At 51.6% G+C, this 16353-nt stretch overlaps 9 protein-coding genes across 9 annotated transcripts; 4 read left to right on the top strand and 5 right to left on the bottom strand.

Moving 5' to 3' along the window:
- Positions 1-367: 367 nt before the first annotated feature.
- Positions 368-1557, bottom strand: An11g02960 (uncharacterized protein; the record flags this gene model as incomplete). The annotated part of the gene is made up of 4 exons (XM_001394261.1): positions 368-629; positions 689-852; positions 905-1413; positions 1521-1557. The coding sequence occupies 4 exons, from the start codon at positions 1555-1557 to the stop codon at positions 368-370; spliced, it is 972 nt and encodes a 323-aa protein (XP_001394298.1).
- A 711-nt stretch (positions 1558-2268) lies between these two features.
- An11g02970 (uncharacterized protein) lies at positions 2269-3410 on the top strand (the record flags this gene model as incomplete). The annotated part of the gene is made up of 2 exons (XM_001394262.1): positions 2269-2557; positions 2617-3410. The coding sequence occupies 2 exons, from the start codon at positions 2269-2271 to the stop codon at positions 3408-3410; spliced, it is 1083 nt and encodes a 360-aa protein (XP_001394299.1).
- An 897-nt stretch (positions 3411-4307) lies between these two features.
- On the top strand, positions 4308-6287 carry An11g02980 (uncharacterized protein; the record flags this gene model as incomplete). The annotated part of the gene is made up of 5 exons (XM_001394263.3): positions 4308-4583; positions 4639-5463; positions 5510-5557; positions 5616-6036; positions 6163-6287. The coding sequence occupies 5 exons, from the start codon at positions 4308-4310 to the stop codon at positions 6285-6287; spliced, it is 1695 nt and encodes a 564-aa protein (XP_001394300.1).
- Positions 6288-6435: 148 nt separating this feature from the next.
- Positions 6436-8189, bottom strand: An11g02990 (uncharacterized protein; the record flags this gene model as incomplete). The annotated part of the gene is made up of 3 exons (XM_059750155.1): positions 6436-7602; positions 7669-7944; positions 7980-8189. The coding sequence occupies 3 exons, from the start codon at positions 8187-8189 to the stop codon at positions 6436-6438; spliced, it is 1653 nt and encodes a 550-aa protein (XP_059601564.1).
- A 430-nt stretch (positions 8190-8619) lies between these two features.
- On the bottom strand, positions 8620-12564 carry An11g03000 (uncharacterized protein; the record flags this gene model as incomplete). Its single annotated transcript, XM_059750156.1, has 8 exons — positions 8620-8738; positions 8925-8952; positions 9004-9204; positions 9413-11021; positions 11114-11316; positions 11368-11919; positions 11972-12151; positions 12331-12564. 8 exons carry the CDS (start codon positions 12562-12564, stop codon positions 8620-8622), a joined length of 3126 nt encoding a protein of 1041 aa, XP_059601565.1.
- Positions 12565-12760: 196 nt separating this feature from the next.
- An11g03010 (hypothetical protein) lies at positions 12761-13573 on the top strand (the record flags this gene model as incomplete). The annotated part of the gene is made up of 3 exons (XM_059750157.1): positions 12761-13004; positions 13075-13326; positions 13374-13573. 3 exons carry the CDS (start codon positions 12761-12763, stop codon positions 13571-13573), a joined length of 696 nt encoding a protein of 231 aa, XP_059601566.1.
- A 312-nt stretch (positions 13574-13885) lies between these two features.
- On the bottom strand, positions 13886-14402 carry An11g03020 (uncharacterized protein; the record flags this gene model as incomplete). The annotated part of the gene is made up of 3 exons (XM_059750158.1): positions 13886-13999; positions 14101-14230; positions 14317-14402. 3 exons carry the CDS (start codon positions 14400-14402, stop codon positions 13886-13888), a joined length of 330 nt encoding a protein of 109 aa, XP_059601567.1.
- A 53-nt stretch (positions 14403-14455) lies between these two features.
- On the bottom strand, positions 14456-15159 carry An11g03030 (hypothetical protein; the record flags this gene model as incomplete). The annotated part of the gene is made up of 5 exons (XM_059750159.1): positions 14456-14544; positions 14624-14663; positions 14703-14791; positions 14882-14932; positions 15027-15159. 5 exons carry the CDS (start codon positions 15157-15159, stop codon positions 14456-14458), a joined length of 402 nt encoding a protein of 133 aa, XP_059601568.1.
- Position 15160: 1 nt separating this feature from the next.
- Positions 15161-16353, top strand: An11g03040 (uncharacterized protein; the record flags this gene model as incomplete). Its single annotated transcript, XM_001394269.3, has 2 exons — positions 15161-15220; positions 15284-16353. Coding segments are annotated over 2 exons (1130 nt in total), but the record flags the coding sequence as incomplete, so codon positions are not given.

Here is a 16353-nt window from a genome sequence, read left to right on the forward strand (position 1 = left end):
ATATTTCCGGACTTCAGCGATGTTACACCCATAGTATTGTAATTAAGAGAATGCTATTTTCTTTTGGCAGTTACTCATTTATGGGTATGTACGCATAAGTCAAAAACACTCCTTGTAATATCCAGTATCCTGATCTCGTTCCTTCCAGACCACTCCGCAAGCAACGCCATGAAGACAAGAACACATACAAATAGAAGGAAATCCTAGGGCATCACGAAAAAAATAAAAATAGAGATACTGGGAGAAGTGCAGGCACAGAGCCTGTAAATAAACCCGGTTGGACCTAGATACCGTCCATTGCGTCTGCCGCATTTGTCCACATGCATACGTACATCAACACTGATGAATGATGCGCAAGGTAGACCGGCTAGTTAAAACCATTCCTCCGGGTACGTCCTGAGTAGTAGGCACTGCCGTTCCGGAAGTAGGGATGCATGCAGGCCTGTTTGGCGGAGATACGTCGTGCAGGGTCATACTCGAGCAGAGCATCGAGGAGGTCCAGACCATCCTCTTCAAGGTCAGGGACGAGTGCACGGGTTTCATCACGTTTCCATTTAGGGAAAGTGGGTTTGAAGTCGGGGAAAGAGGTGACGCCGGGCCAGATAGCTTCATCTGGGGTACCAAGGAGACTGTAATCCAGGAAGGTTAGATGTTGGGCTCTTCGTACGGGGAAGAAGGAAAAGCATACCGGAAGATCTTGAAGATCTCATCAATCTCCGAATCACCAGGGAACAAAGGCTTGCGAGTGCACATCTCCGCGAAAATGGCACCAGCGGACCACATGTCGACGCCGGTCGAGTACTGACGACCACCCAAGAGAATCTCAGGGGAGCGGTACCAAAGGGTGACAACCTGAGGAAGGTCAATGACACGTTACAGCAAGTCCAGAACGTGATATAAATACCTCATGGGTGTAGGTTCTCAGAGGAACACCGAAAGCTCTAGCCAATCCAAAGTCCGCCAGCTTAAGATTGCCATCGCGGTCGATCAGAAGGTTCTGGGGCTTGAGATCACGGTGTAAAATACGGTGGCTGTGGCAGTAACGAATACCCTCCACTAGCTGAGCCATGAACTTCTTGACCATGGCATCGCCAAGGCCCATGTTCTTGCTCAAAGCAGAGCCTTCCGGAAGAGCTTTGCCACGTCCACCTTCGCTGACAGGAAGAGCCTCCATATACTTCTTGAGGTCGAGATCGAGGAATTCGAAGACGAGATAGAGCTTGTGGCCATCGGCATGCACAATATTCAGGAGTCGCACAATATTGGGATCGCTCATCTCTTTGAGTAGGGAGATTTCACGGATGGCTGTGCTAGGAACGCCTTCATCCTCCGCCTCTAGCCGAATCTTCTTGAGGGCGACAATCCGATTGGGATGGGTGAGCTCGCGAGCCTTGTAGACAACGCCATAGGTTCCTAGAAGCAGGTTCGGGTCAGTTTCAGATCCAAGTAAGGACAGAACGATTGGATAAGAGTCGGATCAAGAGAAAGTACAATTGTTATCGGTCTTGAGGTAAACGTACCTTCTCCAATCTTCTCGATCTTCTGGTAGTTCTCCATGATGAAATATGCCGCTGGTTTCCTTGCTTCCTCACACAATCACTATGATCTGATATATCCGATGATTGAGGTGAGCGTACACAACGTGTTGTCCTGTCTACCAGCACGCGGGGTACAGGAAACAAAGGAGGCTGCACGACGACGGCGTTGGGTTGCCGGGGAAGAACAGAAGGCGTCAAGCAGAATGCGAGGAGTTTGGGGGCACAATGGAGTTATCAGCAAGCGAGGCAGGAGTCAATTCCCAGATAAGAAGCAGACTCAAGGGTCCAAAGAGCGAAACCAGCCTCGTCCCGAGCGTGACTTACCTTAAACTTACCTGGAATGGGCTATGAGATCTGAAGCAGTTCAACTTGGAGTCTTTTCATCCCTGCTGGTGGGGAGCCCAAGGCGGTCAGCAACGGCCGTACACAAACAAACCCGCGCGTCCCAAGGCGGTGAGCGCGTAGACAGCTGACCCTTTTTTTGTTGGTTGCCGCCAGTGGCTTTTTTTTCCCGCTTGAAGTTGGAAGTTTGGAACGAGCCCGCCGGATGGCAAACTTTCCTTTCTCTCACGATCAAAAGTTATTCAGATCGGTTCATCCACCTACAGAAGGGCGGAGTGTTCTGGGCTTTCACGTAGATATGCAATAGTCTGGAAACGACTACGTGGACTAGCACTACTACTGCGGCTGTCTATTGACTTATGAGTTGTCAGCTGCATAGTCTATCCTAATGCCGCATATCAAAGATCTGAACGCCCATGAGCGTCCCCCGGGCGGCATCAAGCAGCGTTATAAGCAATACCAGAAGTCCACGCCTACGGAGATAGGGTCTGACGACAGCATTATTGATCTGCAGTCCCTGGACCCCCAAAACCTCCCAGAGGAAATCTCCTTGACGCACTGGATTTCCAGCGCAGATTTTGAGCCTGTATTTGACCAATTCCTCGGCACGAATCAGGATCTGCAGAGTGCTCAGCCTGCTAGGGATGTCCCCGTTTTCAGCCATCGTGCTATTTCCGGTTAGCATTATTGCCCCATGGCATTCCATTGTAGAAAAAGCCCTGTTGACATGCTGTAGGTCTGCAAGTGATTCCCTCGTTGCTTCCACCCGCAGTTCAGGTCGAATTGTTATCTCGTCTGTTCCACCGGGACTTGTCTAATCCACGGCATCAAACCAATCTTCACCTGCACTATGATATCACTTATCCTAGTGCGGTGAACGATGGTGAAGCGGTCTCGGCCGATAATAGTCCAGTAGGCGCTTATCCACCGTCTTTCTTTGGAGATGACCCAGCCCGTGTCATAGAGCCTAAAGATCCAAATGTGCATAAACCACTTACAGTCCAAAGCATACTGAACAGAAAGTTACGCTGGGTTACTCTAGGTGGTCAATATGACTGGACTGCCAAGGTGTATCCGTCGGAGCGCCCTCCCGAATTCCCCAGGGATATTGCGAAGCTCTTGCATGCCATGTTCCCAGCCACTGAAGCTCAGGCGGCTATTCTCAATGTCTATTCTGCTGGTGACCACCTCAGTCCCCATCGCGACGTCAGCGAGGATTGTGATGTAGGCCTAATCAGTGTCAGCTTTGGTTGCGATGGCCTGTTCTTAATCAGTCATGACGATGGGGAACACTGTGAGATTATTCGCCTTCGCTCCGGAGATGCGGTGTACATGGATGGCACCTCACGTTTTGCTTGGCATGCAGTACCGAAGATTGTGCCGAATACTTGTCCTAAGTGGCTTGCTAATTGGCCATCAAGTCCGCATGATGGTGCAGCTTCACAGTATGATGCTTGGCGAGGGTGGATGTCGGGCAAGAGAGTCAACCTCAATGTTCGGCAAATGGAACTCGCGAAACCTCACGAATGATTCGGGGCGAACCCTTATGGAGCGCAAGCATGCCGGGACCGACCAGGCAGAAAATACCTCTCGAGCGACCTATGGTAGCTAATCAAGCTGCGCAGTGCCTCTGTGCCATTGAAGGGATTAACGGCACTATCCCATACCGGAGCAGCAAGAAACTAGTGCATTCACACCCTCTGTGGTTTATCTTCTACGACTCTCGTGGATTTCGAGTCTGAGAAGTATGCCAATGCTTTTTGTATAGAAGAAGAGCCTTCTCCCCAAGACATGTGGGTTGGGAGTTGTGTGTCCTGCCGTCAGCAGGGGGATATAGCTGGTGAGATAGAACCTTGGTCCAGCTGGCTGGCTTGGGTATTCACTGTTCACAGTAGCATATAGGAAGGTCGTATATAGTCATACCAGAATTGTTATTATATGGATGTAATGAGATACCCGAAATGCGGAATGCATATTCCGCAGCAGAATCTGTATAACATAGCGGGGTAGCAAGTGCCTGTCAGCTTGGCGCCCATCTATCCATCCATCTACCATTCATTCATCTCCATCTTCATCTCCATTTCACCCAAATAATGCAGAATTCCCAATTGTCGCCGCCCCGTATCTCCTCCCTATCTCATCGATAACTCAAGTCCGAGCACTATCTGTCTCCGCGCATCAAACAAGCTAATTCTCCCCAGGATGGATGATAAGCAAGATATATTCCGCGCCATTGGCTCCACTTCCTGCAATCCCCCGCCTTCATATGACTGACGAATAGCAAGAATAGGTAAGACAACGGGATGATCATCCCACCGAACGCATTGATAAGAAAGGCCCTATGGTCCACCCCCTCTTTATTTACCATCTTATCCCCTCAAGACATCCACCTCCGCAACAGATACTCCTACAACCACTGCTTTCAAAATGGCCCTCACATCCTGGGAACAAACCGCAGCGGCCAAACGCCAATCCGTCCTCAACGCCATCCCCGAGAAATGGCGCATCAAGGGTCCTATCCCCGCACCGTCGGAGCAGCGCGACGTAACAGGCCCCTACATCCAGCAGTTCCTATCCCCACGCGAGGTTGAAATCACCGAAACAGACGCCGTAGGGATCACAGAGCGAACTACAACGGGCCAGTGGACAGCTGTGGAGGTGACCGAGGCGTTCTGCCATCGCGCAGCATTGGCGCATCAACTCGTACATTCCCCATCCACAAGGAGTGCTAGTCTGCGCTTTACTAATCGAGAAAAAGGTAAACTGCTTGCATGAAATCTTCTTCGATGCCGCGCTTGAAACCGCCCGCATTCTAGACGACCACTACACCAAGACCGGCAAGCCACTCGGTCCCCTTCACGGCCTCCCTGTCAGTCTGAAGGATCAATTCCACGTCAAGGGCGTAGAAACAACCATGGGTTACGTCGGCTGGATAAACACCTTCCAAGGCAAGACCAATGACCCGCGCTATCTTACACACGAAAGCGAACTCGTTAAAGAACTCCGCGCCGCGGGAGCCGTCCTCTACTGCAAGACTAGCGTCCCCATGACGTTGATGTCAGGTGAAACCATGAACAATATCATAACTTACACACATAACCCGAAGAACAGGCTTCTCAGTTCTGGAGGTAGTTCCGGGGGCGAAGGAGCACTGATCGCGTTGCGGGGATCACCAGCCGGGTTTGGTACGGATATCGGGGGTAGTATCCGTGTTCCTGCGTCGTTCAATGGACTGTATGGGATACGGCCGTCTGTGGGGAGAATGCCGTACGAGGGGGCGGCCAATTCGGGCGATGGACAGAATACTGTGTTGTCGGTTGTGGGGCCGTTGTCTCCTTCGGCGAGAGGGTTGATATTGCTGTTCAAGACGGTGTTGGGGGCAATGCCGTGGTTGGGAGATCCTGGTGTGTTGGAGATTCCCTGGAGGGAGGAAATCGTAGAGGAGACGAGAAAATTAGTGCAGGGAAAGCCAGAGGGGCTAGCTTTTGGAATATTCTACGATGATGGTCAGGTAAAGCCGCAGCCACCGGTCGAGAGAGCGATGCGGATTGCTGCAGAGACGATCAAGCGTCTAGGACATAAGGTGAGTGCCCTCCTTCTTCTTGCGACACTGCTAACATTCATCCCAGCTCATCAATTGGGAACCCCCCTCTCACCTAACAGCCGCCTCCCTCGCAGTAAGTCCCCCATCCAACCCACTACACCACAACCCCCTAACAATAAACCAACCCCCAGAACCGCGCCTACAACATGGACGGCGGCGCCGACGTACTCCAAAACTTCGCCCTGTCCAACGAAGCCATCCACACCTCCGTAGTAATCGACGCATCAGGATCCCCCCAAAAGACCGCACTAGAGATCGCCGCGCTAAACGTCGAGAAGCGCGAATACCAGAAACAATACCTTGACTACTGGAACAGCACGGCGCAATTGACAGGGACTGGACGACCCGTCGACGCGGTCATTTGTCCAGTGGCGCCGCATGCGGCGTGCATTCCGGGGAAGTATGCGACGATCGGGTATACGGCGTTTATTAATGTGTTGGATTATACGAGTGCGGTTGTGCCGGTTACGAGTGCTGATAGGAGGGTGGATGTTGTAGGGAAGGAAGGAAGGGAGTATTTTGGGGAGTTGGATAGGAAGACCGAGGGGGAGTGTAAGTTCTTCCCTTTCTTTTCTTCTTTCTTTTCATTGAGCTATCCAATTTGGTTGGAGGTCTTGTGTGTTTGTTTGTTCGGAGAGTGGTGATGGGGTTATGTGCTGACTGGATGTTTCTATCTAGACGATGCGGATGTGTTTGATGGGGCGCCGGCTGGGATTCAGCTCTTTGGAAGACGGCTTCAGGAGGAGAAGATTCTGGTACTGGCTGAGTATCTTGGTGAGGAATTCAAGAAGGCTAGTGCTTGATCATAGCGAGTAGTATGGGAATCGATCAAATTGTCTAGTGATATTGAGAGAAATGCAGTGATGACACACATTCTGTTGTGAGAAACAGACGAATATACAACGAAGCCGAAAAATGTACAGTTGTAAGTATCATAGCATCATTATATCTCTACCATCCCTCCAGCGGCGTTACTTTCACACGGACCCCGTCCTTCGGGGTCACTGTCGCGGCTTCACGGAGTATGAGCTCTTTCTTAGGATCCTCGAGTTCAAACTGGAATCGTCCAACAAATGCGGCCAGCAGACAAGCCAGCTCGGCTTTCGCAAAACCCTGCCCAATGCAACTACGCGGGCCATGTATGAAGGTCAAAAAGGCGTAGTTGCTGGTGGCACCGCCAGTGTTGGCCTTGCCGGGGCCCAACCACCGGTCGGGATTGAACTGATCCGCATCAGGGCCCCAAAGGGACTTATCGTGGTTGGTCAGTGCGGGCACGATCTGGATTACCGTACCCTTAGGGACTTTCTGACCGACAAGGGTGGTGTCTCGATTAGCGATGCGAACCGTGTTCGGTACGGAGGGGTGGAAGCGGAAGACTTCCTGGCAGACAGCATGGAGATAAGGGAGGGAGTCGAGAGTGGCGGCGGATATGGGTTCGGGGGCTTCGACCGAAATAGGGGGCAGGTTGGCGCGAATCTCCTCGCGCAGGCGGGTCTGAATGTCGGGATACTGGGAAAGGGCATACACACACCATTGCAGTGCTCCCGATGTGGTCTCGTGACCGGCTGCGAGGAAGGTCATCATCTGATCAATGAGCTCCTCATCTGTAAAACCGCCACTCTCTATTGCTACGGAGAGGATGTCAACTGCGTCTGTGGTTTGGTGCGTTTTTTCGCCTTCGATTGACTGTCGAGCGTCATGGATCATTTCTTGTGCAACGTTCCGAATGTAAGCCGCACTTTCTCTGATATAACGGTTGCGCTTGAATGGCAACTTGTGGACCAAGTGAGGGACGTTGAGGATGAGTCCAATAACAAAGAGGCCTTTTTCAAGAGGCGTGGGGGGTACACTGTTGAGTTTGTGATATGCGACCGCCAGCTGGTTGGTTGGATTCTGGAGAGAATCAAAATCACGATTCATTCCTGCGAGACCAATAATGTCAAGTGTTGCTCTGCTGCTCCAAGACGCTACGCGGATGACGTTGTCTGCCGGGTTAGCACGCCGTTGCAGGTCTGCTTCGATCAATTTCACCATCTCAATGCCCTTTGACCAGAACACCGGATAAAGATTTTTGATATGTCGATATGAGAACGCAGGCATGAGCAGTTTCCGTTGTTGCTACACGATATCCAAATCAGTTTGCAAAGCATGTAAATAGCGAAACTCAATGGTCATGCGACCCACCTTATGTTCAGCACCCTCTACCAAAAGCACACCATGTTCCCCGGTGATGCGACCAAGAGACTGTCGGACAATTTTTGGCTTCTCAAAATCATAGACCTTCTGGACAAGCAGTTCGCTCAGGACTTTGGGGTTTGTTGCTATCATTCGCTCGAGGTTGCCCGCCAAGTAGAATCTGATCAAGCCATCGTTCGGTATGTCCTGATTCCATCGACGCATCCTTTCATAAGGGTTCACCAAGATAAATGAGTCATTGTTGCCGGTGAACCAAGCTCGGCCCTACGTAGTAGTCACGTTAGAGGCACTTCACTAACCAGGGGTTCCAAAATGGGGATAATAGAGACTACCGGAGGAGTCGGAATATGCTTGAGGGGGGTGAAGTAGACACGATACAGCGCCAGGCGGTAGAATACTCTCAGGACGAGGGTGACTGCAGAGAGTAGAAGGAAGTTCCGAAATGTCGATCGGAAGTAGGTAAATACAGCGATACCGACGTGGATGGCGTTCCACGGTAGTCCCGCCATGGTGGGAGCGACCGGAAGTCACTATAATAGATTGATGTGATAGTAACAGGGAGATCAACCAGATGCAAGCACGCGAACCGACGAGGATAATGAGCTCTAAGGATGAAGATCGAAATAAAAAGGACACATATAAATACAGAGCGACAGGCTAAGTACTTAACCACCGTTGCTGGTGCCGGGCGAGCCAACAGTGTAAGTATCACGACCAGCTTTATATGCTAGTACAATTTGAGCCAGGTGGACCAACAATCACGAGCCGGAGCTTTTCCATCTGGCGGTTCTGACGAAGCTGCGGCGCGAGCCAGCCAGCTGGGGCATCAACGGGACCTTGGACTCGATGAGCCGACCAAGTGGATGATAAATCATCGGCATAGCGCGGTGCTTATTCGATGAAACTGAGTTGGTGGATGCCTGGATGAAGTTTCCACCATCAGCAGCCACCGGGAGCGGCTGCCGATGCAACCCGGGCTGGGGGTAAGGAGCAACAAGAGTCAGTCAGGAGGTTGGCATCGGGACTTGAGGTACCGCGACCCTTGGTGATCCACGGTACTGTAATCATGTAGAAGTATAGATGGGCATAAGTAAGGATTAGATATCGCAAGCCGGCAAGAGAGAGCCGTCATGCGGGAACGGAAACATAGTAGTAGTAGTACTTAAAGTAACCGTCGCGAAGCTGGAAGATCTTTCATTGGTGAAGCAAATGACACGCGGATTAGCTCCTCAAGACTAACTTACTTTGGCACTGTGTAGTAGTATCGGGTTTCTACGACTCCCAGTAAGATGGAGTTGCACCAGCCAGTGCCGGTGGACTAACATCGCGGTTGCCGCTTTGGGCATGGCAAGTCACCTGCATGAAGGCCGCTATTTTTAATCGCCGACCAATGGCTGGCCCGCAAAGTTTACCTATTTCGGACACCCGCTTGTGTGGGATCCTCGTATTATCTCTTGGAGCCGATAATTCCTTCGGTGGAGTGGCTAGTACACATATAGTACTTAGTAGTGGCTGGTTGGAGGACTATCGCGCAAAGCATATAGCATGCTCATTATGATTCGGAAACCTTAGTGGACAGTAACAGCTAGGCTTATATGCAAACGCCATCTCCATCCCCCATTACCCGATCATTATATTACTATTCCTTCCCCAGTCCAGCCATCACCAGCCACGTCTATTCCAACTCTTCCCAGCTGACTCTTCACAGCCGCTCTGGCAGTTTCGAAAATACATACCCAAAAATCTCCCGGCTTTTGTACAGATTCTCCACCCGCAAACGTTCATTGTATAAATGGGCGTTATCACTGGCCTGCCCACACGGCAGGTTCGCCGCTGGTGCTGAGAATTCTTTCTCCAAGAACCGTATCGTCGGGATTGATCCGCCCTCACGGATGTAGATCGGCCGCACGCTGGACTCAGACCGTCCTCCTGCTGACACGCTGGACGTCTTCTCCCCAGTAGCCTCCGGCGCCGATGTTGAGGCAGGCTCGTCGGCGACAGATACCCCCGACTTGCTGGCCAGCGTGGAGGATGTTGGAACCGTCGTGCTCAGGGATGATCGCTGACGCGCCGTTTTCTCCGCTGAGGATGTCGTCGTCGACATGATGATCCGGTCAATGTGAGAGGCCAGACTATCGCCGGAGTCTTTGCGCTGAAGGCCAGGCCGCTCCTTCGACCGCTTAGGAGTCGTTGTCGACTCAGGCTTCTCCCGCTGAATGGGGGGATATGTGTATCTTTGGGGCTTGTTTGTTGGTGACCAGGCAGCGGTGATCGCTTCCGCCAGAGTCTCGAAGATTTCGTTGTCGGGATCCCCCAGCCAAGGGTCCGATTTGCCCGTGATCTCCACGGTCAGATCGTTCTGTGATTCTAATTTATCGAACTGCTCTTGCACAAACAGAGTCAGGTTCGTGGCCACCTCATCCGCTTCTTGGTTCGGCACAAGCCGAATGGAAAGGCTGGCCTTAGCTTTACGGGAGATTGTAGTGGTTGCGCTTTTACTGCTCCCAGGCACCTCGACTGCATGGATAGTGAGGGATGGCTCCCTCCAGCGATGCATGAGCGACTTGATGAGCGCATCACTATCCGCAATTTCGGGATGATGGGGCAGGAGAACGTCCGAGATCGCGGCATAGCGCTCCTTTTCAGCGTCGGTGAGCGGGAGGACCGGCTCTTGAAACCCAGGAAGGTTAATTCGACCCTTGCGACCGACCAGAGTACCCAGAAGCATGGTGAGGTCTTTCAATGGCTCGTCGAGCAGTGCGCTTCCATCAATACCACTGTGAAGATCAGGATGATCACTGGTCACGATGAGGTTGGCATGAACAACGCCACGTAGGCCATAAGTCAGGCACGGGTTGTGGTCATCCAGCCAGTAACTGTTGGCTAGCAGAATCCAATCCACCGGCCCAATTTCTGACTTGTGTGTACGAACCGTCTCGTGGAAGTTCTGTGAACCAGACTCTTCCTCACCTTCGATGAGAAAGACGACATTGCAACGGAGCTCTTTCTTCCGCGCAAGATCAGCCGCGGCATACAGGGCTGCCAAGATAGGCCCTTTGTTATCTGTCACGCCACGTCCGTACAAGAAGCCATCGATGGAAGTCAGTCGGTATGGATCAGTATTCCACTTATCCCGGTTGGCATCCGCTCCAACAACATCATAATGTCCATAGAACAGGATTGTCTTGTCGACCTTATTCGGGGCTGTGGCGTTGAACCGCGCATGCACAATCGGATTTGTATCCGCCCCGGTAGTCAGCAAATTGGTCTTAGCACCTAGGTAAATGCAGTGTCGGCGTAGGAACGCAGCACCCTGGTTGCATTCACCAGCGAATTTTGGACTAGAAGAGACCGTCTTGTATGCGACAAACTTGGCTAGGCAATTGACCATCTCATCTGTGTAATAGAAATTAGTAAGCGTGGGATACCCTACTTGTTCATAATCATACCGTTGTTGATGCGAGCTTGCTCAGGTTGTGCGCGCGACACATCGGTCAGATCCCATATGCCGACAGTGTTATCGTTTCCTCCACTGGCGTAGATATAACGATCCTTGAAGCGACCGGCTGAGGATGCCAACATGGTGCCTCCGTGAGCCACCCAGCTCCCAATTTCCTCGAACCGTGAGTTAAACTTCTACAAACTGATGAGTATTGTATATCCAAGGTCAGGGCTCGAGGAATCTACCTTGATGACACCGTTGGAGTCTCCACACACTGCGACACCGTGAATGATATCGACTGCCCATAGGTCACCCGTATGCATCGAAATCCTCTTCACCAGTTGGTGAGAGTCCAGGTTCCAGATATTCAAGGCGCCTCCCGCCAAACCACAGTAGAGAAACGAGCCCTCAACAGCGATGGAAAGCACCGGGTCCCCGTTCTGGAGCTTCGCAATCTGCGAAGGGACTGCATTGTCCTTGGCTTGATCCAAGCGCCAGAGTTTCACGACTCCGTCTCCTGCACCGGTCAGAAGCACCTCCTCATTGGGTGCTTGTTCAATAAGCCCTCTCACCAATAGCATAGTGTAGATATAGCCATGGTGAGAAAATAAGCGGTGGTGATCACGCTTGAAGGTGAGAACTTGGCCACCCGGGTGTACGCCATCTGCACCCGGGTCCGACCTGGGAGCACGAGAACCATCGGGACCCTTGGAATCGAAGAATCTATGGGTCCGTTTGGACAATTGAGCAGCTGAGCGTTGTGTCGAAGCCGCATCCGTTTGTGAAATATCGCACCACTATTATTGTCAGTAGGGAACAAAACGATCAATACGAAGATCAATAATTTACCTGAATGCTGGTATTTTGCCCACCGCAGTAGATGGTCTTCAGAGAAGACGAATAGGCCACAGCAAAGATGTCACCAACATCATGGTGGGAATGTATGGAGTAAAGGCGGTCGAAGGTTCTCGTGGACCAAACCTGCGGCTTGTCAACACTGCAGACGCATGAACGAGTAGACGGAAGTAGCTACATTGACGATTGAGTCACCCCCACTAGAGAACAGAAGCTCCCCATCCTCAGAAAGGAATAGATCCAACACGCTCTCTTGGTGGGCATGCACCGAAAGGACGAGATCGTATGTTTCCAAGGACCATGCCTGTGACGAGTCAGTGGGTGGATTCCTGCGATGTCAAGGTACCACGTACAACAATATCTCCGCCCTGAAGCCCGGCAAAGACGCATTCATTGTCCAGGACCAGCGCTAGGACGGACCGACTGGCTTGGACGCGGTGGCCGATGCCACACTCCGCCGGCAATGCCGTGTGGGCTGAGTCATGAGCGAGATGAGCCGTCACGGAGCGAGGATCGGACTCCCAAACCTTGGTTTGGTCATCGGTATCTGATGTGCCATCAGATTCTACAAGTACTGTATGTTCCATTGCGCTCGCAACGGAGCCGAAGATCTCAGCTATGATTTCCTTTTTCGATTAAATTGACAGCTCAGTGGTGAGGTTCACGTGATGTGCTGTGATGCGAGTCTGTGAGGCTTGAATTGATGGGGCGGGTGGATAAACAAGCAAGGTACGGGGAAGGACAAGAAAGACTGCAGAACAGGGCTAACTAGCATCAATCAGGATGGGGAGAAGGAGAAGTGAAGCTGAAGGAAGCAACACGACGTCGATAGAGGTGAAACAACTCAATTGCTTCACCTCCAGAGATGTCGTGATCGACCCGGTGAAGGTTGTCCAGGTGGGCCAATCACAGGATAAGGAAACTGATGGCCCCAGCGAGGTGGGGCGTCCCCCAACTGTGGCGGTGCAAAGTGTATCGGAACAGAACATCCACTTGTTAACTCTTTTTCCGCACTCACCTGGCTGTGGTTGTTCATAGTTGGGATGCTTCCAGCAACGTCTATTCCTGCAGTCAATGAGCGATGGGTCCTTTCCCAGGCTTACATGGCATTTCTTTCTGGCCTCTGGGGGTTACCCAGCAGGGATGCTGGAGTCCGAATATGGGAACAGAAGGAATGACTAACCTAGGTTCTAAAAGCAGACTTGCTATCAAGGTTTCAGTATCGCACTGCGACATGATTCATGAATATGCATTCAACAAGTCCACGTTGGCTTTAATGATGAAGTCATCCGCGTGTTCGGATGAAGGAAGTGGCATTTATAGGAGACTGTCTGAATTAAGGGGTAAAGGTGTGACCACAGATTGCGACAGCCGGACTAGATACATAACGTGGGAGGTCGGGATTTGATAACGCGTCCTGACACACTTGGTTTAACCAGCACGCTGACTATCAACGACTGGTGGCAGAGGGAGATAAAGAACGAGCTGTCGAAGCCCGTTAACTGGCTCGACAGAATCAAAAGGTGTTCAGCTCTTGACAAGGGTTACGGAAAATTTTTGGCTCGTTCAATTGAATCGTGTGCACCAAAGGGATAAGCGGAAACTGGGCGCTGGACGAGAAAGAAGCAACTTAATCGATCTTCATCTATTTTAATATAACATGCTGTGAGTTTGTGGCGATTGCCACTAAAACTCAGCCAGCCAGCTACTAGTGCGTGAGAAATGCGACCATAGTATCGAGAAGTAGCTGCTGCCTATACTCCATAGCTTTGAGGTATCTACTACAAGTAGTAGCAGTGAGTAGGAGTAGAAGAAGTAGTAGGGAGTGCGTATGGTAAATAATATAACAATCTAGTATGATACGGTGTTACTGACCGGGAAATCCGTGGACATTCCTCAGTGGATAATTCACCAGCCACAGTGGCGGTGCAGGTACAACCAATCATGGGCAGCAACATCACCGCCATTCCTGCCGTCTGTCCTCAGGCACCTGCCGTTCTTCCCTGAGTCACCAGGCACCCCCTCTTCCCTCCACCCAACAATCGGGGACTTCCCCAATTAGGCAATCCAGTTGTCAGTAGTAGTAGCGATAGTTCCACTCCGGACTAAGTAGATACGGGTACCTCCCCTGTCCCTCCCACGTCCCTCTCAGTCATGCTTTGGTCAAATTCTTTCAGGAGATGCAGCGATGATCCATGCTCTTTTCCTCCCTTAAGGCTGAGAGGGTCTTCAGGCATCCAACTAGGACTTGTGCTGCCGTCTCCCTGCATCCTTCGTCAGGTACACCCAAGGCACCTCCCAAGAAGTCGTTCAAACTTCCGGTCCTCCCACGTCAGTACCCAAGCGCCTCCCCCGCCAATGGAGCATCCCCTCCGTTGGATCGTGCGGTGACAGCAACACAGTCCCCACGGATCCGTGCAGCCATTCAGATCTAAGAAATCCATCTTTTTGGCGCATTTTGTTGCCTTGTTCCCAGCTTCATCGACACCCAACCGGTTTGCATTGGCAAGGCGGATACTTCCCCCCTGTTCGTTGCTTTATGCCCATCTTAGGCGCCGGGGCCGGTCCTGCGTCCTTTTAGACCCCCCAGCCCCCTCATATTTCTGTTCCTTGTACCTTCTCTGTACTCTATTTCGCTGCCCTTACCTGTCAGCGTGGAAATCTCCTCTGTGGCGTGGTCATCCGCCTGCATGCTAGCTACTAGTTACTGTTGGTTGCATCGTACCGGACCTTTCCGCAGCTTATCGTGATTCCTCTTCATATAATCCCGAAAAACCACCACAGCTGAACGGTGAACCTTGACACCAGGCACCACTTTTAAAATTCGCCATCAGCGCAGTTATATATCTGCGATATCCAGGTCCCTGCTTTCTCAATAATTTGTGTCGTCATTAAGGCCTGGACCACGATCTCTGGTCTGGAAAACTTTGAGATCGGGCCAAATCTCCACCGCGACTCGACTAGTGTCGATATTATTCCATTTTTATACACTTTCGCCTGGTTGCGCTACACCGCTGGTCTTACGCTCGGGATCTTGTGGAACGCCAACCCATCATTTTATCGATGCTTGATCCTATTTGAATGTCCACTGGGCAACATTTCACAAGCAAGAACGGAGTCAATTGACATCGTTCACTCTGATCAAGTGATAGAATAAGAAGCACACATTTATACACAGTCATCATGGCTCCTCTGGGCGAAACGATCGCTGTGATTGACAAGTCCGGTAAGGTGGTGAGCACGGTACGTATACGATCATACTTCCCCGTACACTGACATGCGATACTGACATATGACGGATCATAGAGCAAGCACCTGTTCGGCGTGTTCAGTCAAGCCAAGAATGCCTATCGCGAGCGCAAAGCTCAATTTCAGTCTGAACGGAACGCCAAGATTGCCGAGAAGGAGGCACTGAGGGCTCTTGAGAACTACCATATCGATGATGCGCCTTCAGTCGCATCCTCTCGAAGGAGCCGTTCCCGACACCATTCAGGCCGCAGCCACTACGCTCGTGAACCTTCGGTCTATGAAGAAAATGTGCAATGGCAGGACCCTTATGCCGATCCTTATGGTGTTCGACCAGGGGAAATGGTCCGCCGTCATACCCATGACGTCGCCATGCGTGGTCCAGAGCGACCAACCACCAGCCGCTCCAAGTCCGATGCTCATGTCGACATGGACCTAGCATACGGCGACTTCCACCCTTCGGCCCTAGAGACAGTACCACCACCTCCCGAACCACAAAACCAGCTCCAAAGAATTGAGAATCCGGAACTAAATACTCTTGTGGATCGGGCGCAGTGGCTCCTAGAGGAAGCTGACTGCATGCAACATACTGCGACCGCCACTATTGCACATCTTCAGAAGAATCCAGATGCCATGGCTGCTGTAGCTCTCACCTTGGCCGAGATCAGCAACATAGCCACAAAGATGGCCCCATCTGCGCTTTCAACCCTCAAGGCTGCGGCCCCAACAGTCTTCGCCCTGCTTGCAAGCCCACAATTCTTGATCGCAGCGGGTGTTGGTATCGGAGTCACGATTGTCATGTTTGGTGGCTACAAGATTGTCAAGCAGATCCAGAACGCCACCACCGCTACTCCCAGCAGCCCTATGAGGGCAGCGGCAGCTCCCGAGGAAGATCCTGGCATGGATGACATGATGGAGTTTAACACCGAATGTCTAAGCACTGTCGAAATGTGGCGGCGCGGCGTAGCGGACGCCGAGGCCGACAGCGTTGGCACGTCCGTCGATGGAGAGTTCATCACACCTAAAGCAGCAGCAATGTCAGGCATTGATGTGACTACGGCACGAATGTCGCGGGACCCGCGATTCAAGTTCGACGACGATGATCAGTCGATGGCATCATCTCGCAGATC

This window comes from Aspergillus niger (genome assembly GCF_000002855.4).
Source record: "Aspergillus niger supercontig An11".
NCBI classification, from domain to species: domain Eukaryota; kingdom Fungi; phylum Ascomycota; class Eurotiomycetes; order Eurotiales; family Aspergillaceae; genus Aspergillus; species Aspergillus niger.